Source organism: Dromaius novaehollandiae, chromosome 22 (assembly GCF_036370855.1).
Source record: "Dromaius novaehollandiae isolate bDroNov1 chromosome 22, bDroNov1.hap1, whole genome shotgun sequence".
Lineage (NCBI taxonomy): Eukaryota > Metazoa > Chordata > Aves > Casuariiformes > Dromaiidae > Dromaius > Dromaius novaehollandiae.
The window spans coordinates 8070202-8089094 of NC_088119.1; the positions used below are offsets into that span (position 1 = coordinate 8070202).

The window sequence follows — 18893 nt, forward strand, 5'->3', positions numbered from 1 at the left end:
TGAGGACAGAAGCAGTCTCACAGACCGGCTTTTATTAACTTCCCGGCCGAGGCTGCAGTCTGCCTGCTCCCGGCTAATGGCTCCGTAAAGCGCGAGGGACGCAGCCGTCTCGCTGCGCGGCACAGCCCGCCGCCGAGCCCGTTACGGCCCCGATCGCGGCCGAGCACCGCGTTTTGGGATTCGCGGCGCCTGTGAACCGCGCAAGGATGCAAGCGAGGGCAGGGCGAGCCGCAGCACAGCTCTGCGGGTCAGGTCGTTCTGCTGCCCCGGGCTGCGCGAGGCAGGAATTGGTGCTAAACAAGTCGGATTTGAGGGCTGGGGATGGCTGAATCACCTCCACGTGCGCTGCAGCTGAAATTAGCTGCCCGACTGTCAAGGTACCGCAAACGGAGCCCGGGGGCTTGTTCCCTGGGGACGATCCAGGGCGTCGCATGCACAGACATCGCTTACACCAACCACCTGCGCGGGGAAGGGGAGGAGGTTTTGGACTGGCTGCTCTTTTCTGGGCCAGGAAGGTAGGAGGAGGAGCGGGAGCGCGTGGTCCCTTTGCACGCTGGCGTGCTGAGCACGACGGGGGGCCGGGAGGCCAAGGGAACTGCGTCGTTTCAGCTGCTGCCCCCTTCCCCTGCTCTCCACGCAAGCGTAAAAGGAGCCCAAAATGGGAGGAAGAGCATCTTCCAGGCACAGCTGGGTGTCCTGATGGGAGACACGCTGATGGCCTCACAGCATCGTCTCCAGCTCCTTGTTCAGGCCGGGGTGACCCCGATCCAGACCTGTTAAGTCCACTGTGTTTTCCCCGCAGCCTTTCTGGCTCATCTCCCGGGGCGGACAGGGCAAAAAGTGGTCGGAGGCGAAGGAGCCGGGTGCGTAGCCCGGCAGGCCGGCGCGGGCCGCGAGCGGCAGCCCACGCTGCTGCGTGCCGGCAGCCCCCCGTCCCGCGAGGCTGGTGCTGACGCTGGCGGTGGCGTGGGAGACCAGCCCGCCGCAGTAACAGCTCCCCGCCGTGCTGGTGGCACGCGCCTTCTGCTTGAAGTCCAGCGCCAGGCTTCGTCGGAAATGGGCCTTCTTGATCTCCGCCTGCACCTGAGGGAGAGAGCGGAGACGGCGGCCGGGGTCCCGAGGCAGCCCAAGCCCCGCGGGCGGCCCGGCCCTGCCCGCAGGTTTCCTCCCGTGCATTTCTCCCCAGCCCTATTGAGGGGACAGAGCTGAGTTATCGCTTTGGTCGCGCCAACCCGGAGGCTGCTGGTCCTAAAGGGGCTGGAATGGGAGCTCAGCGGGGCCGGGTCCCGCTGGCCGCCCCTCGCTCTGCGTTTGGCAGTTTGCCGATCTGCCAAAGGGAAGATCTGCGCAGGGCACAGAGCTCTGCCGGCGCCGGGTTCAGGACACCAGCACAGCTCCGTGTTGCTGCGTGGATGGATGAGAGGAACCCCCCCCCCGAAGCCACCAGAGGCAGGACCACGTTGCACGATGGGACCTTCTGACTTACCTCCCCGTTGCAGAAGCAGTAGATAAAAGCCACAAAGAAACCCTGCCGAAAGAGAGATGTGTTTGAGTCCCGACCCCGGGATGCTCAAACGTGCCTCCCCGGACGAGGACTGCTCGGCGCGTGCACCGCGGCAGCCCCGTGTCGACGTACCTGGAAGGAATTAAAGAGCATCTCGTAATGCATCTGAATTTGCCACAGGACCCCGGAGACCTCAGTGTAGGGCATCGCCATGAACACCACGTAATGCACTCCGAAAAGCGGCATCAGCACCAGCGTGGACTTCAGCAGCTTCCTGAGAGGAGAAACACCGCCGAGCTCAGCCCGGGACCTGCCGCTCTGCCCGCAGCCCCCTTGCAGGCTCCGTGAAGCCGCCTGGCAAAGCGGGCACGCTCGGCATCCCCGCGCGCGGGTACGGCACGTTGCCTGGAGGCCAAAGGAAGCAGATCCTGGTTGCAAAGGAAGGGCCCGGCTTGGAGCAGGGAGCGGGCAACGTGCTGGCCACCAGCATCCCGCCGCCCCTCCTCGGCCCCGCAGCCGTTCCCGCGTCTCTGCCCCTTGCGAGAGCCCACGTGGAGCCGTCTCAGCGCAGCGGGCAGAAAAGGAGCCGGCCCGCGGCCGGTGCTCACCGGTACTGCTGCCGGGGGTCCAGCTTCCCCGCGTTCGTCTCCCAGAGCTTGGAGGCCAGCACCCGCACGATGTTGAGGAAGAGGAAGAAGTTGACCTGCCGGCAGACGTCCGCGGTGGTTTCCCTGCCCGCCCTGGGCTGCGCCTGCCCCGGCAGCCCCCCGGGACGGGGCCCGGCGGCTCGAGCGAGCAGCACGTGGCATCCCACCGCACGTGGCCCTCCCCGCGTGCGAGGACACGGCCGCGGCACCCCCCGGACAACGGCCTGGGTCTCCAGCGGTCCCGTTTCCCGGGCAAGGAGGGGGAAATTCAGCCGAGGGCTTCTTACCACGATGGCGGCCAGGATGGGGACCTGGTAAATCCACTTCATGTTCCCAGCGCTGAGGTCCCAGCATCTGAAAAGAGCAGTAAGAACCATTTTGGAGAAACCCAAAATCACGGGTAAGGAAAACTGCCAGCTGATGGCTCCCGGCACCCCACTGGCCCGTCATCCCTTTTCCCCATCCTCCCACCCTTCCCAGCTCCATTTCCAAGTGATCCTGGCTGGGGAGAAGGTCTGTATTTATTCTGTTTAAACCCTGGTGCAATAGTGGCCTTGTTACAAACATCCATAACCATTGCAGCTTTAAACTAGCATTAACGTTCCTGAGACCTTCTTGGCCCATTCTTCTAAAAAAAAGTCCTGCTGTAAGCTACGTGGTCCTTCTCATTTTAAAACGCTTAATGTCAGAATATGCCATTTAGCATCATCTTTGCAGTGTTTCCTGATTATTTTATGGTGCAAACCTGCATCCAGCTTCCTTCCAAATGCAGAACAAAAATATCACCGGACTCGATTACTGACAATTTTACAAACAAGCCTTGTGTATTTGTTGCCTTCTCTTGGTCTCGGTAGCTTTTTGAAAAATTCTCATTTTCAGAAGCTCTGCTGTCCACAGATTTTTTTTTTTTTTTTTTTTTTTTTGCTCGTATTTGCAACCAGTCTTTTCCTCCCCAAAAGGCTGCCGGAGAAGAAGGTGGACCTACGTACTGTGTATCCGCCAGGGAGGCCCTGACGCTGGCCCAGACAGACACGAACACGGCGGGGAGACCTGGAGGGGCAGGAGACACGGAAAGAAGCACGGCTGAAGCATCAGGTTTGCTGGATGACCCTGTTCCTGGGAGCCGGTTTGTGTCCCACCACCCTCAGTCGGGGCCTCAGCGCCGCTCGACCATGGCCGATGCCCCAAGCTGCTGCTGGCCTCGGCAGCCGGGGCGCTGGGCTGGGGCCCGTGCTCACCCCAGCCGATGATGATGAGGACCCACAGGTAGTTGTCATTAGAGAGAAAGGCCATGAAGATCAGGCTGTGCAGGTAGAGCCCTTCCACCAGGATCCAGTAGTGGTTGGTGGCCAGAAAATAGAGGAAGAGAGTCACCGCCACCTTGCAGCCGACCTGTGGCGGGGAGAAACGCGCTCAGAGAGTGGCCCACGTCAGGGCATCTCCTGAAAGCAGATGGGAAAGGTTTCGCTTTTATCTGGGATATTCCCACGCGAGGTCTAGAGCAGCTGCCCTCTCCCAGGCACCTCTGCAAAAGCAGAGCCCCATCTCGACGTTGTCACTGCCCCGAGGGAGATCTTTCCCACGCCACGCTCGGGAGCCCTGGTTCCTCTGCAGGTGTGACTTCTGCCTAGGCTTCGGTGGCTCTCGGCGCAGGGAAGCTGGGCAGGGGTTTAGGTGGCCCGTCAGCCCTCCCGCCCCCGGGCTGCAGCTCCTCCAAGGGGCCCAGCCCTGGCCCTGGAGGGCCCCAGCCCTATCTCCTCGCACCCAGGCTCCCAAATCCCCTTCTCCTCTGATCCTGCTTCCAGTCTCCACGCGGCACTTGCCAGGTGGCTCCGTTGTCCCGGCGCGGGGACCATCTCGGCTTTGAAATCGTCCTCCCGCATCCTCTCCGGCTCGCCGGCCAGCGACCCCGAGTAGAGCACCATGTCCTTCACGAAGATGCTCGCCGCCCGGCAGATGAAGGAGGCAAAGAGGTGGACGTGGATGTAGTTGCGTGTGCAGTGCAGGCGCCTGGGAGACGAACGCGCTCGTCACAAACGTGAGCGGCCTCCGGCACTGGGGGACCCTGAGAGGGTCCCCTCCAAAGGGCCGGTCCTGCCATGGGCGCAGGAGCCGGATCCGGGGGTAAGTGGAGCTTCACCCCCCCTTAGAGAGCCGTGTTGGTCATACAGAAGAATCAAAGAAATGGGGGAGTTTGGGGGCTTTGGGAAACAAGCCGACCCCTGTGCTGGGGTCTGGGGCTGGTTCCCCGGTCCCGAAGGGAACCCTGGTTCCCACCCTTGGGTGCTGTGTGTGGGAGACGGGGAGACAGTTTTCCCCCGGGGCAGGGGACGGGGTTCGGCCCCTTCTTACTTGAAGTACGAGAGGATGCACACGGCGACGAGGAGGGAGGCCAGGGAGATGGAGTAGCCGATGGTGTACATCAGGTGCAGGCGGTCAAACACCTCCTGGAAGAGATGGGATGAGCTCCAGGACTCCTCCGCAGCCCGGGCCCCCGCTCTGCCCTCGCGAGCAGGAGCTTTTTGGGCAGCAGAGGGGGACACGAGGAGGGCAAAGGTGGTCAGTGCCAGGCTGGCGCAGCCGGTGGGCCCTGCGCCCTGATTCCCTGCCTGTTGGTGCACCCTCCCCTCATCCCAGGCAGAGTCTTTCCCTGCTCCCCATCCCACCCCCCTTTTCCCAGCCCCTCGGAAGAGCGAGGTCACCTTCTCACGGCTCTGGCTCTCGGAGGAGAAGAGCATGGCGCATTCGGTATAGTTGGCCCAGGTCTTGTTGAGGCTGAGGGCCATCTCCCAGGTCCCGTAGGCGCTGCAGTACCTGTAGGCATGACCTGAGAGCAGAGACGGGCATCAGAACAGCAGCGGGACCCCCAGAAAACCCACCTGCGACCCCCTTCCCGCTGCCGTAAGCCAGGGCTGCAGACCCTGGGGTCCAAAGGGTACCAACCACGATGGGACACCAACCTCCCCCACCGGTCCCCAGCTCCTAGTAAGCAGGAGCTGCTGGCCTGGCTGTTGCGAGCTGCAAACCACCGCAGGTGCTGGGCCAGCGCGCTGGGGCGAACAGGAGCCCATGCTCACGTGGCTTCCCCAGAAATCTCAGCTTGCAGCTATGAAATTCGGTATCGATGAACGGGGATTGCCCAGGCTAAGGGGCTCTGGACCAACAGCCTTTGCTGGGACGGGAGAGGTGGTGGAAGATGCTGCTCCTCGGAGGTTTTTTGCGCTTCTCCATGCTGGGCTGAGCAGTTCAAGCGAGTCCTTTCCCTGGCCGACCGCCCCGGTGCCCTCACTCACCTTTGTGGTTGAAGTCGTAGATGTAGTCGGGGCAGGGCACGGACACCTCCTGGCTGGGGGAGCCCTTAGGCCAGCAGATGATCCCGTCCCACTCCGGAAGGCAGCTGGTATCTGGCCAAGGAGCAAAGACACGTCGCGCCAGGGGCCCCGGCCGGGCCACGTGGCACCTCCCGGCTTCCCTGAGCGTGGGCTGAACTGGGGCGAGGACCCACGACGGAAACACGATGCCGTGGGAGGGCCCCGCTGCCCCGACCCGGCAGAGCTGAGGAGCGAGAGGTGGCTGGGGACGTCCCGCCACGTCCTGCTCCCTTCCCAGGTGGAAGGTCCCCTCCGCCTGCCCTCCGGGGCGGTCTGGGGTACGAGCTCAGGCACAGCACACCGCGCTGGTCCAAGGGACAGCCCGATGCCGTCTTTGGTGGCAAACTGGGGACATGATTTGATGAGCACCTAATCGTGGCCACGGTGCCGGCGCTGCACAAACACATGCCAGGTCACCCCGCTCCCCCAGGAGCCGAGCGTCTCCTTGGCCACAACCCAAAACTCGCAGGAGTCAAGGCAAAGACCCGGCCTGCTCCGGGGACGTGTCACCACCGTCCCCATCAGCGGGGACAGCACTTCCCCCGACTTTGCCGCGTTCCCAGAGGCTGGCGACCCGCGGGCAGGGGAGGGACGCTACCTTTGACTTTCTCCAGCTGGGCTTTAATGTCTTTCTGGCATTTCTCCTTCGCTTCCACCAGAAGATAAATCTGCTCTTCTTTCGTGAGGACGTCGTCGGGGTCAACCTGCAAGACAACCCGCCGCGACAGCCCCCGGTCACCGCGCGGCTCGACTTTGGTCGGCAACCAGGGTGCCAGTCCCTACCCGGAGAGCAAGAGCTGGGCTCGCTGCAGAGCACTGACATAAGCTCACCGCACGCATGGCACGGGCATCAGTTAACAGCGAGCAGCTCTTTGCATGTATGCAGATGAGCTTCTAAAATATATATTGAGACACAGTGAGTAAATAGCTTGCCACCGCCTCTGGGCCTGTTTCCCGTGCTGCAGAGAGCACAACCCTCCTCGGGGCGAGAAGGAGCAAAGCCGATGCAGGAGGACAGCAGGGGCTCTGCTGATGCCTCTTATCCCCGCTTCGCGTTCCCGTGCTGGAAACCGCGGCGCGCGGGCTCCAGCCCATCCGCGGGAGCTCCGAAAGGAGCCCTCTGGAGCCCGGTTTCGGCAGCCCCGTGCCAAAGCTCTGGCGGGTTGTTGCAGCGGAAATCTCCCTGCTGAGGTGCTGCTGAGGGATTGCTGCCGTGCGGGATTTTGGCAGGTTCCTGAGCTCGGCAGGACCCAGGGGCTTTGGTCAGCGCTGAAGCAGAACAGGGAGGAAGAGGCTCCGTTCGGTTACAGCCCTGACGCGGCCGGAGATGCCGGGAGCCGGTGGGAGCTGGGACTGGGGAGCGAGCGGCCACGGGGATGAAAAGGTGGATGGGTGCAAAGCGCTGGCTTTGGGTCCAGCTCTGCCTGCGTGCACTGGGTCGAATCCTGCCTCGGGTCACGACGCGGAGACCCCCAGCTCCTAGTTTTGCTTTTTACGGGGCACCTCAGGGCGCCGCGGCGAAGGGTGCACCCAGCTCCGCCCTGGCCCGGGGACCGGGAAGCATCGTCCCCTCTGCAATGTCACGGTGCCTCCGCGGCCGCTCAAACGCTTTTAGGGCCACTCGAGACGCAGTGTCCAGCCACCCCACGGGGCCGGCTGCCGGGGTCCCGCGCGCCCGGCTCGGAGCGAGGAGACGCGGGGACTTACCAGAGCCCAGACGGAGCCGAGGAGGCAGCAGCAGAGGAGGGACGCCACGATGCCGCCCGCGGGCCCCGATGCCCCCATGGTCCGGGCACACGGCTCGGCTCGAGCCCTCAGGGCCGGGGAGGTGGGCAAAGCAAAGCCACGGCCTGGCAGCAGCCGTCCGGGCGGCCCCAAGCACCTCCCGCGCGGGCCCAGGGGCTGCGGCACGAGCTGCTGCGCCCGGCGGGGCCGAGCATCCTCCGGGAGCCGGGTGCCGGCCCGGGATGCTGGGCGCCGGTCCCGCGGGATTAACGGGCACGGGGGTTTCTCCCGCCGCCGGTCGGGCGCTTTGCCTCGCCTGCTTCCCGCGGCTCCCGGAGCCTGTGCAAACACAGCAGCTCCTTGTTGCCGCTCAGCCGGCCCCGGCAGGGCTTTATCGGCTCAGCCCAAGGTGCTAAAATCCTGCTCGCTCACGACAAATTCCTCTTCTTTTCCGAAACTTCACCCGCCGCCTCCTTTCCCAGCCGTCGCGGCATCCCGCAGGTTGCGGAGCGGCGGCTGAGCGCGCGCCTGGCTCTTATGCGCGATGCTGGAGAGGGGATGGCTTTCAGGCAGGTGCCACTTTAACCCTTTTCCTGCTCTGGGGAGCGACGCGGATGCCGGAGGGACATGCCGGGCTCAAGCCCGCTCCCCGCTAGAGCTGCGCCTGGGTTTGTGCCCTGGGTTTGCAAAGGGCTCTGGGTGCACGGCTGCATTTAACCATCTGCTAAGGGGGGGTTAGCAGCGCTATTTACCCCCCCTGGCAGCTCTGGCAGGCAGTTCTCTTTCTCCAAGCAGGTTGTTATTAGCAAGATAGGCTGAAATCTGAAATTTTGCTACGGGCAGGCCTAAAACCCACCAAGGGCAGGCTCCCAGCCCACGAGACCCCTCGCTGGTGTGGTCAAACCGGAGCCCCGGGGCCTCCCCGCCGGCCGGCCCGGCCTCGGCTCGGCCGAGAGCCTCCGCCACGGGAGGTTTCGGTGTCGGCTCGGTCCTTACGGCGAGCAAAGACGTATCAGGCGGTCGAGCACAGGGCAAACCCGCCCGGCGGCTCTCACTGGTCAGGTCGGACGGGAAAAGGAGCCTCCCAGTTCCCTTGCCCGTCCCGGCGGGATCGGGGCACCTTCAGCAGCCCCCCGGCCCCATTTACCATCCCGTCGCCGATACCGGCAGATTGGGCCATCACACAGGCGTTTCGGGCAGAAGGAGCAATAAAGAGTTAAATCACAGGATTAGTGGTTTCTGCGGGGTCCGATTTGTGCTCCAGAGTTGAGGCGAGGTTGTTTCCCGGGGCGGGGGGTCGGTGTTCAACCTCGTGCCGCGGGGATGGCGACGCCGGGTTAGGGAGTGCTGCTGTCTGGGGGGGCGGCAGCGGAGGAGGGGGCAATTTGCTTCCCACTGCAGACAAAAATCTGAGTTCGCATTTAGCAAAAACATTGTGTTTTTTGCTAAATTATTGGCTTCATTACCCAGAGGCGGGGAAAGTGATTGCTCCGCTTGACACCCACCCGGCCCCGTCGTTCAGCCCTCCCCGATCCACGCGAGCAATCACGCGATGACGGCAGACAGCAAATTTCCGAGCTGTTCGCAGCTGCTCCCTGCTGCCGAATGAACCCCGCAACCCGGCCGCGCGGCGGGGGCTCGGGGCGCCGAGCTGCCCCGGCGAGACCCCTCTGCCCACGGGCAAGCGCATCGGCGAGCGGCTCGGCTCGGCGGGTGCCCCCCGGGCTGCTGTCCTGCCTCCCGAGAAGGGGGTTCTCCTCGGTTTGTTATTTATTTACACCCGGAGATCTCGCCTCAGCGCTTCAATTTGTGCCGCAATAAGACAAATATCACGCACGCAACCACAAATGCAACCACAGCCCGCAGAGCCCTGCCGGCACCAGGCACCTCGCGGCTCCCGTGCCGGCACTAGGAGCATCCCACGGGATCCTGTTCCACCCAGCGGCTTGTGCCCGTCTCTGCAGCACGACTGCAGCCCTCGCTGCCCAGCGAAACCAGCCCTGGCAGCGTCTCCACAGCAGGAACGAGCTCTGCAAGCTGAAGATGGTTTTTTGCCCATTTTTTACCGAAATCAGCTCTCAGACCCCAGTGCAGATATTTGCCTCATTGATCAGAAGTGGGATAAAGCAAAATATTTGGTTGGGTGGACAGAAATGCTCCCGTTTGGGAGCGACGGAGCTGCTTTAATGTCTGTGTAATAATTGTTGCTTCTTATAGGAGCCTGGCAGCTCCCAAGGGAGCTAGATTTCAGGTTAGCCAATTGCTATAATTACAATCACATTATTTGGAGATTTACTTTAGGGCCCAGCTCCAGGAGTCGTGTGACTTCCTAAAATGCTCTTTCTGTTTGGTTCTTTTTCTGTTTTCGGTGATTTTATAGTTCTTGAGCACTTTTGGAGCTGACCAGGACCCTCTCCAATGGCAGGAGACAATGCAAAAGAACTTCGGTCTTTAAAATCTTGAGATTTCAGCCATTCTCTTGATTATTTTTCTTAACCAATTTCATGATTTACTGGTCTCATCCAAGGGTGTTAAAACAGACGGGAGAGGAGGGTGGAAGCAGCAGCCGGGGCATCTCCCGCCCGGAGCCGGCCGAGCTCCTGGCAGGGAGGCAAGGTGGAAGCCGAGGCCGGATCCGAAAGGAAACCCCTCGCTGGGCTCGGGGCGCTGAGCACGAGGCCGAGGGGATCGTTCATAGAGGACCAACTCCGTAAATCCGGGTCCATAAAGGACCCCGCGGTATCCACCCTTGCAGCCCTGCCTAAAAACAGCCCCGCTTTTCCCGGGGGTATCGCGGCCGGTTTCTCAGCCGCCGCGTTGCTATTTTCTCGCCGGGCGCGCCGGGCCGCTAGCGTTTCGGTTTGCAATGATCCTTTAGCGAGCGGCCCCCGTGCAACCCACCCGGCGCAGGTGCTGGGGGGGGGGCCTCCCTCTCGCCCGGGGGGGCAGCCGGTGGCTTCCCTGCGCCGGGAGCTGATGACAATGGGCAATTGTCAAGTTGGGGCCCCTCTCGCCGGCGTTTTCTTCCTTTTATAGTAAGCAGCAGTTGCTGCAGCAGCTGGCCAGCCCCTCCGGGGGCTCGGGATATAAGGGAAGGAGCGGCTTTGCCTTTTGTCCCTCCCGTCGGTTGCCTCGCTGGGTCCCTGCACCTTTGCAAAGCCCCGGCGCGATGCCCCCCAAGAAACCTGACCCGAAGAAGGAAGCGGCCAAGCCGGCTGCGCCCCCAGCCCCGGAGCCACCCAGAGAGCCGGTCTTCGATCCCAGGAGCGTGAAGGTGAGTGAGGAATTAAGACAGCCCTGTCCTTTTTCATGCGATCTGCCCGGCACGGTCAGTCCATGCAGACAGCGTTAGCAGGCTGCTGTCCCATCCAAGAGCTGGGGCTGCGAGGGGAAAATTCAGAGTGCACTGATGCAGCAAGCTGGCATTTGATGTTCCCCTCGCGAGGGGGAAGTTTTGATGTCCCTCCATCCGAGCCTGCACAGCACTGATCCAAGGAAACTGCTGTCCCTGTCCTTTCTCTGCTGGCTCCTGAATCCCACATGTAAAGATGCTCCCTCCCGCTTGGAGACAGAGCAGCCGCAGCAGATGAACCCACCATGCACGCTTAGCTCATCTCGAGGCTGCCTCCGCAGCGTCTTCTAATTACCACGGAAGGCTCAACCCAGCTCTCTGCAGGTTTTGCAGGCTGCTTTTTGCTGCCTGCCCCTCTCAGCCTGCCCCATCCAGCCCCCTCGAGGTGCTCATCCCCTGCGGGCTGGCGTCTGGGGGAGATTCCCAGCTCGCCACTCCATCCTTTTGCTAGTCTTAGCCACCAGCCAGGGTTAAATTAGGGTAATCTTGAAACTCCTAAATCACGGAGTCTGGGGTGAATTGTGTAAATAAACGCAATTTGTGATAATCCCTGTTCAGGAAGAAACTTTCCCTGCCAACACGCCACAGCATACGTTTGGGAGTCGAACACCCCCGGCTCCTGGCTGAGATGCCGTGTCGGGGCCCCAACCACGCGCTCTGAGCTCATTAAAAAGTTTTTCTGCTGCCAGCTGTCTTCCTCCCAAAGCATTTGCACCTGCACTGTCTCCTCCACATGAGAGCATCTTCTATCCAAGTGCCTCTTGCTTTACACGGGGTTCATTTTTTCCGTAGTTCCCCAGGATATAGTTACATTTTTAAGCCAGAGTTGTGGCAGGAGGGTTATTAATAGCAGGGCTCAGCACGGAGGCTCTTTAACCACTTGAACCCTGCCCTAGGGATCAAGCCTTGAAATAACATCCTGTCCACCCAGAATAGCCCGAGCCGTGGTCCAAGCGGCCCGGCTGCCTGCCACCCCCGCGCCCGCCGCACCGCTGCGGGGACATGCTCCCGCCGCCCGCGCGTTCCCCGGCAAAGAGCGTTCCCGCTCCTGGGGACACGGACGCCTGCCTTGAACAGGCTGCCGGAGCCTCGGGAGGGGGATTTTGAGCGTAGCGGAGAGCCCTTTCCTTCCCAGGCACGTGGCTTGGCATCGCGGCAGCACCCAGCGGTGATCCAGCCCCTCGGCAGCAACACGCTCCTCACGCCCAGCTCTCTTCTCTTGTCCCGACAGGTCGAATTCACCGCGGAGCAGATTGAAGGTAAGCGCAGACCACACTTCCTTAGAAACGAGGAGTCCCCTGTTTTTTTGGTTTTCATGGCAGATTTGACTGCTGAGGCCCCAAGGACCAAACCCTTCCTTGGGAAAAGCCCAGCAGGGTCCGGGCACCCTCTTCCCCAATGCGTTGCTCTTCCTCCAGAACTGGCTGGTGACATGTCACAGCAGCTAGAAGGGACATGTGAAATCAGAAAGTCACGTCCCCCGCTGGCACGGAGCTGTTAAGGAGATGGGAAGGAGCGCTCCGAGTTTGCCGGCACAGAGGCCAGGCCGGTGGGAGCAGAGCGGAGAGCAGGGCACGGGGCTGGGCGGACACCGGTGGGAAGGGAGGAGGCAGGAGAGGAGGTGGAGATGGGAGTAATGCTGGAGGGGAACGGGAGCCAGGGCAGGGATTTAGCTGTGATGGAAATGCTGGGAGGGTCAGGAGGAATGAACAGCTCCTGGCTCCTTCTCTGCACTGCGGATGCCACCCAGTCGAAAAGGATAACCCCAGCTTCAGATCTTAGCAAAAAAAGAAGGTATTTTTCATTCCTGGCAAGAGATGCAGCCTGGTTCAAAGCCTGGAATTCACACGGGAGGAGCAGCTCCAGCAACGCAACGGCAGATCCCTGCTCAAGGGCTGAGCTGGGCTTGGGCCTTCTCACCTCTCGGTGGGCAGCTGCAACGCCTCCGTACAGGCCAGGGATGGGACGAGATCCAAGGACAGCTCCCGGTGGCAGCGCTGGGAGAAGCCCGTATCATCCAGGCTTGGCCCCACACCAGTTTCCCAAAGAGGAAAAGCATCCATTGAAAATGTAAGTTAAAGTATGAAGACATTTGATCTTGACCCCCAGCAATGTCCCGGCGTGTAGTGCAGTCGGTACTTCTTGCCCTTCTGGGTGGACTCCACGGTGAGTGGACGTTTGCAGTAGCGTCGCCCAGGGTGGCTGGAGGACGTAGCGAGGCTGGATGCAGGAGCAGGCCCTGCTCCGTCGTGCGCTCTTCCAGGATCAGGCCACCAGGCCTTGGGGCTGGCACGAAAGGGGAGACCACGGGGCTCCCTCGGAGCAATGCCCTTGGCCCAAGGACTCGCAAGTGGCAACGTCCTCCCCCCCCCCTCCCCCGGGTGCCCCCACAGCCTTTGTGAGGTGCTGGGGAGCACCGTGGCGATGGGTGGACTGAGACCGGCATAAAACTTCCCACGGGCAGGACTGCAGGACACAGAGCTCAGAGCCAAGGGCATCGTGGGTGCAGAGCCGAGGGATGGCAAGGCACAGCAAGGAGATATGAAGATGCCAAGTAGCAAACGGAGCACGCCCAAAGACCAGGGCGAGGATTCCCACCAAACCCCAGGCGATGCCTACTGGATCTTCATGTCTCCATCACCGCATGGAGACCGCGATCATCTGAGCCTGCCCAGCAGTGGGAAGGGCAGCTGCACCTCTTTGAGGGAGCTATTGCAAGACATCACGAAGAAAATGGACCAGAACCTGGAACTCATTAATGCCATGGACAACAAACTCACAGCTCTGAGCGTTCACATGTGCACGCTAGAAGGGCTGATCACCAGCTTGGACAAGTCAACTGCTGAGACAGACGTGCTGATCCAGAGGCACAAGGAGGAAACGCAAAAATGTGTGCAGGCCCTGGAGCACCTTAGGCATGAAAACCGCTGCCTCACTGCCCGTGTGGAGCAGCTGGAGAGACAGGCCCCAGCCTCCAGCCTCAGGATCCTTGGCTTACGGGAAGGGGAGGAGGGCAAGGATCTGGTGGGCTTCCTGGAGCAATGGTTGCCCCACGTCTTGCACCTCGACACAAGGGAGGAGCCTATCATAGTGGAAAGAGCCTTCTGGGTGGGAAATGGGAGGCAGAGACGAGGCTCCGAGCAGCGCAGGAGTGTGATTGTTCGTGTAGCCAACGTCAGGGTTAGAGACCGAATCCTGCAGCAGGCCAGGAAGCTGAAAAGCATCACGTACAAGAGGAAAGAGATCCTAATCGTTCCAGATGTAGGCCCCCTTCCTCCAGGTAGAAGGAAACACTCAGCGGGCTGATAGCAATTTATGGGGGAGAGCATGGAAAAGAATCGCCCGTGTCTTTCCAAGCAGAGCTGGCAGAAGACCCACAAGGCTGGGGAGGACATGATCGCTCTTCCCCAAATGGGAGCAATGTCAGGGGGTATCTGCCTGTGCGGGGCTGGGAGGCTGCAGGCCTGGGGGAAGGAGCGGAGAAGAGGAAGGCGATTGCTAAGCCCGGGAGCAACGGGGGAGGCGGTCTGCAAGGTGGGGTCTGAGCAGCGCTAACCTGGTCCCTCGCAGGCTCGGGCAGAGCGGGTGTGGGGATGCAGAGGGAGGGTTGCGGGATCCCCGGGAGGCCCCAGCGGAATAAGGGCAGAAGGAAGGGGATCTTTCTGCCGCAGAGACGGGAGGTGCGCCTGCAGCCGGTGCTGCAAGCACAAGCTGGTGCAGGAATCCCAGCAGGATTCGTCCAGCCAGCTCCGTACATGCGGCAAAACCTGTTGTGGAGCTGGTGACTAGTCAAAGGAATTTGGCAAGCCTCTGAGGCCAGTTGTCTCCTGTTGCTCAAGCCAGCACAGGTCTGTGCGCCCTGGGCAGCCGCTACAGGGGCAGAGGGCACCCACCACGTGCGCGTCCCTCCCTTCCTGGCCCGCTGGCCAGGAGTCGCTCCTGGCAGGGTGGGGAGTGGGGCTGGCATGGGCAGGGGACAGCTGAGCTCTTCATCTCCACAGAGTTCAAAGAAGCCTTCAGCCTGTTTGACCGGACGCCTACGGGAGCCATGCAGATCACCTACGCGCAGTGCGGAGATGTCCTGCGGGCGCTCGGTCACAACCCGACCAACGCGGAGGTTCTGAAGGTGCTGGGCAAACCCAGACCAGAAGGTGACAGCAACTGGGGCAACAGGCAGAGGGTGGGACAAGCAGTCAGTGTGCTTCCTAGCAGCAATAAAGGATCATGGTCCCAGTACAAACAGCCCTAGTTAGGTGAAGGAATTTGAAGGGAAGTGACACAGAGGCCTCATTCCTGCATAATTCCTTCTCGCCGGCTCCACGCACCACACTCGACCTGCAAAGGACAGGCTGCCATCAGCTGTGGTGGCAGCAGGCCAGATCCTGAGCTGGTGCAATCCAGCGTAATCCCACTACACAGACCTGGCTGATGCCTTGATCCCTGCACTGTAGCCCAAGGACTGTGTCTTTGCCGTAGTCAAAGCAAAGAGCGAATACTTGTGTCATGGCCTGAAGATCAGAAGCCCTAACATAGAAAAAAGACTCAGCCCTTTGCTGAGAACATGCTTGAGTTCCAGGTGGCAAGAAGCCATGTGGCTCGCCCTGCGCCTCTGTAGCCATCTCAAGCTCTCAGAAGCCATCTCAGGCTTAAAAATCTGTATTTTTTTTAATAACTCAGTCTGGATGATTTCCATTTGCCTTCAGTTTGCTAGCCTGAAACTTGGGTCTTTAGCTCTCTGTGCTGGAAATTATACCAGGAATAAACCAATATAAAGAATAGGAAAAATCTCTTGATTTCAGCAACCAAAAACCAAATAGGAACTTAAAATTGCAGAACTTGGGGCCAGGGGATCACGCTTGTGGGTGAGTAGCCAGGTTCTCAGGTCCTCCCAAGCAGCAGTCAGGGGGTTGCTCACTGCATCCCGGGACAAAGAGAGCTGTGTCCCCTCCTATCTGTAGCTGGAATAGGTTTTGGCAGGAAAGGTGAAGTAGAGGTTTAACATGACCCCATCTCCTCCTTCTCTTTCAGAAATGAACACAAAGATGCTGGACTTCGAGACCTTCCTCCCCATACTGCAGCACATCGCCCGCAACAAGGAGCAGGGCACCTTCGAGGACTTTGTGGAAGGGCTGCGTGTCTTCGACAAGGAGGGCAATGGCATGGTCATGGGGGCAGAGCTACGCCACGTGCTGGCCACGCTTGGTATGGGCTGGCCCTGGGTGCCTGGGGACAGGCAACACGGGGAGGGAGCCGTGATTAGGGGAGCTGACGAGGCAGCCAGGGAGCAGAGCACAGGCCACCACTAGCTCTTCTCGGCAGAGCCCTGCAAATGGCTTGCGTTAGTCAGCTCATCTCGTGCATTGGACAGACCCTTTTTACTGCTTCCAACTCTCTGGTGCTCTGGGCTTTCATAGGAGTGCTCCCGAATATGTGGTCTTTCCCATCTTAAGCTGCAGCTTCATATGTGACCCAAGTGGGCTGGAGACTCCATGTTGTACTCAGCTGTCAGACAACAGTTGCACCCTGGTCCTCTCTCCTCAGCCTCCCACCAGCACGCCTTAGTGCATTGGTGCATGGCTCCTCTTCAACTCTTTTCTGTCCTCTGGTGGCTTTGGCTCTCTGGAAGAAGGACAGGAGGGTCCAGGCAGGGTGAGAGCCCTTCCCCTCACCTCTCCATCCTTCTCTCTCCAGGGGAGAAGATGACAGAAAGCGAGGTGGAGCAGCTCATGGCAGGGCAAGAAGATGCCAATGGCTGTATCAACTATGAAGGTAGGAGCAACATATTCCCATCAGGGCCATCCCAGATGTGGTCCTATCTTCAGGGGCAAAACGTGTCTTCTGAGAGGAAATTGGTGGTCATTGAGAGGGAGGTGTGGACCATCCTTCAAAGCTTCTCCAAGGAGAGCTCTGAAGCATTTCATCTGGGGGGAAACAAGCCAGTCGTGCCAGCAACTTCCAGTAAAAACTGCTGAGGAGAGCATGTTTCCAGGGGTTTCAAGACTATTTTATCCCCAGTTTGGGCACTGTTTTGTTGTAAGCTATCAAAACTAAACAAAGCCAGTACTTTTCATAGCAGAGGATAACTGGGAACTTTTGGAGTCCTGGAGCATTTCCAGCTCTAAGAGGGTGAAAATCAGGCATGAGGGGTTAAATCTGGGAACCCCTAAAATGGGTGAGCATTGAGGGAAAGAGGGTATCCACTTCCTTTGGCCTCAGAAAACTGGGGGTAGCAATACTGGCTTGTCTCCAAGCGAGGTTTAGTGTCTCTCTGAATGGGGTTGGGATGGCAGATGGAAGGTGTGAACAGGAGAAACGTCAGTCCCAGAAGAGCATCACTCTGCCTTGCTGCCCGCCGGCCACGGCTCCGAGCCGAGACGCCTGGGGCTTTAGCGCACGCTCTGATATCTCACACATTTCTCATTTTCTCTTTAGCTTTTGTCAAGCATATCATGTCTGGCTGAAACAAGGAACTTCAGGTGAGTCAGGGTCTCCCACTGTTTATGCTGGAATTAGTAATACTGGCTCTAACTGCCAGGGACAGAGAACCCAAAACCTAACCCTATTCCACCCTATGCGTTGGAATAATACTACAGTAATAACCCCAGCTCTGAAAGCCCAATGAGTCCATGATAATGAGCTGCGTTTGTAGCTCGTGCCATTTGAAACGTATCCTGACAGCATCAGCCCCGTGACTGTCAGTCGTGATGGAGGAAGCACAGCCATCCTCTGACGGGAAAGAAAGAGGTTTCTGTGTTTTACAGTGATACATTTCCCAGTCCACCTGGAGCTAAGGTTGTCATCAAATGGACACCAGTTAAATATTTTAAAACCTGCAGAAACATATGACTTGATGCTAAGACAATGTTAAGAACTGAATAAGGAAGGTTCTGAACTATTGTGCCAATACTTAAGAAATGTCAAAATTCCTATTAGCATTAACATCAGAAAGAATACATCAAACGTACCATTTATGCTTGTTAACCTTTTTGCATTCCTCTAAGTGTGCACGAGGAAAACAGAGAAACAGGTTTCTTTTAGTGTAAACTATTCCTTTGAAATCTAGTCAATTTGAAAGAAAATCCAAATTAACAAAACTGTCCCAGCTGTCCCCAGTCTCCCCTGCCAGTTTCTTAGGGTTTCATTATCTCACTTTTCTTCAACATCTTTCCTCTCCTCAGCTGTGTGAAAGGCAGCAAGCAAAAAAAAAAGAAAAAGAAAAAAGAAAAAACTGACCTTCAGATACTGTTAAATACACAGATTAAACATTTAAAAATCTCTCTTTTCCTCTACAAATCTCTTTAAACATCAGAAGGTTAAAACAGAGGCAGGCAGAAGTCTGAACTTTGAATATTCAGCACTCTTCTTATCTTGCTTTTAATCCGTTTCTCTCTGGTGCCTGTTCATCAGCTCAGCTGTGTAAGTGCCTAAGTGGCAAGTGCTGCCAGGGAGGTTTAATTCTACAAAAAATTATTTGCACGAAGCACTGTTTTTTAATGGCATGGAAGGATGGCTATTGACGTTTTGGGTTCATCTGAGAAACAGCTCTGTCATTTCAAAGATTCATTGCATTACGCTCTCTCATTCTCGTGTCCCAGGTTTTTGGAAGTGTTGGAATCCACCTGAGCAACACGAACAGCGGGATTCCTCCGTCTGTTTCCCTTCCTCCCCGGATGGCCTGAGTCTGCAGTGGTGTTTCACAAGCCGCAGTGAGGAGTTAGCTTCCATACCCGTGTGCCTCAGCCTCAGTATATAAAGGGATAAACATCTGACCCTTGGTTTTAAACCTTAAATTATTCTTTTAAGTTTTTCCTGTGACATTTGGCTCATTAAATTTCATTCCCTCCCCTCTTAAGTTATCTGTGTTTTGGCTTTGGACTAGTCAGTGAAGCGTTAGACGGAGGAGATCAGGGCCACTAGTGATCAGACGTGGCAAGATATTCCCACGGAAAGGGAAACAAGGCTGGTTTCATGACCCCTGTGCAAGAGGGAGGAGTTCAAACTTGGGGGCGATGGTCTTTATTCATCACCCCACCCTCAAGGTGGGCCAGGAGCTGGGCTGCAGTTTGGGCATGTCTCACTGCTCGATCTAGGCAGACTTTGGTAGAGCAAAGAAGGCATGAGGGACAGGCTGCAACCACAGACCCTCTGTTCACGGGCACTCACCTGCTCTCCATCCCGGAAAGGCGCAGCCAAGTCTGCAGTGGAGGTACTACCTTTTCTGAGCCCAACTCATATCACTGAAAAAATCATCGAGATTTTTGGTACCTGCTGAAGTACCTCTTGAAGCTCTTGAG

The 18893-nt window shown here is 58.7% G+C and overlaps 3 protein-coding genes across 3 annotated transcripts; 2 read left to right on the plus strand and 1 right to left on the minus strand.

Moving 5' to 3' along the window:
* Positions 1-192: 192 nt before the first annotated feature.
* LOC112982797 (parathyroid hormone/parathyroid hormone-related peptide receptor-like) lies at positions 193-7577 on the minus strand. Its single transcript, XM_026099446.2, has 13 exons — positions 7230-7577; positions 6121-6226; positions 5445-5555; positions 4854-4978; positions 4504-4598; positions 3975-4161; positions 3390-3543; positions 3141-3201; positions 2439-2505; positions 2113-2207; positions 1637-1778; positions 1487-1528; positions 193-1083 (listed from the first exon to the last, which is right to left on the minus strand). The coding sequence occupies exons 1-13, from the start codon at positions 7305-7307 to the stop codon at positions 721-723; spliced, it is 1626 nt and encodes a 541-aa protein (XP_025955231.2). The 5' UTR covers positions 7308-7577; the 3' UTR covers positions 193-720.
* A 2764-nt stretch (positions 7578-10341) lies between these two features.
* LOC112982771 (myosin light chain, embryonic) lies at positions 10342-18451 on the plus strand. Its single transcript, XM_026099402.2, has 7 exons — positions 10342-10521; positions 11831-11858; positions 14601-14750; positions 15628-15801; positions 16291-16368; positions 17032-17075; positions 18195-18451. The coding sequence occupies exons 1-6, from the start codon at positions 10417-10419 to the stop codon at positions 17058-17060; spliced, it is 564 nt and encodes a 187-aa protein (XP_025955187.1). The 5' UTR covers positions 10342-10416; the 3' UTR covers positions 17061-17075; positions 18195-18451.
* Positions 12268-14175, plus strand: LOC135330597 (uncharacterized). The gene has a single exon (XM_064524591.1). It carries the CDS (start codon positions 13141-13143, stop codon positions 13903-13905), a length of 765 nt encoding a protein of 254 aa, XP_064380661.1. The 5' UTR covers positions 12268-13140; the 3' UTR covers positions 13906-14175.
* Positions 18452-18893: the final 442 nt, after the last annotated feature.

What these genes read in the sequence shown, in the direction of transcription:
- LOC112982797 (XM_026099446.2), bottom strand. Translation starts at nt 7,307, where the DNA reads ATGGGGGCATCGGGGCCCGCGGGCGGCATCGTGGCGTCCCTCCTCTGC. An exon ending in TGCATCCTCTCGTACTTCAA is followed by an intron (nt 4,162 to 4,503) that starts GTAAGAAGGGGC and finishes TTCGTCTCCCAG; the next exon opens with GCGCCTGCACTGCACACGCA. An exon ending in ACTGCTTCTGCAACGGGGAG is followed by an intron (nt 1,084 to 1,486) that starts GTAAGTCAGAAG and finishes TCTCTCCCTCAG; the next exon opens with GTGCAGGCGGAGATCAAGAA.
- LOC112982771 (XM_026099402.2), top strand. Translation starts at nt 10,417, where the DNA reads ATGCCCCCCAAGAAACCTGACCCGAAGAAGGAAGCGGCCAAGCCGGCT. An exon ending in TCGATCCCAGGAGCGTGAAG is followed by an intron (nt 10,522 to 11,830) that starts GTGAGTGAGGAA and finishes TTGTCCCGACAG; the next exon opens with GTCGAATTCACCGCGGAGCA. An exon ending in TGGCTGTATCAACTATGAAG is followed by an intron (nt 16,369 to 17,031) that starts GTAGGAGCAACA and finishes TTTTCTCTTTAG; the next exon opens with CTTTTGTCAAGCATATCATG.
- LOC135330597 (XM_064524591.1), top strand. Translation starts at nt 13,141, where the DNA reads ATGAAGATGCCAAGTAGCAAACGGAGCACGCCCAAAGACCAGGGCGAG.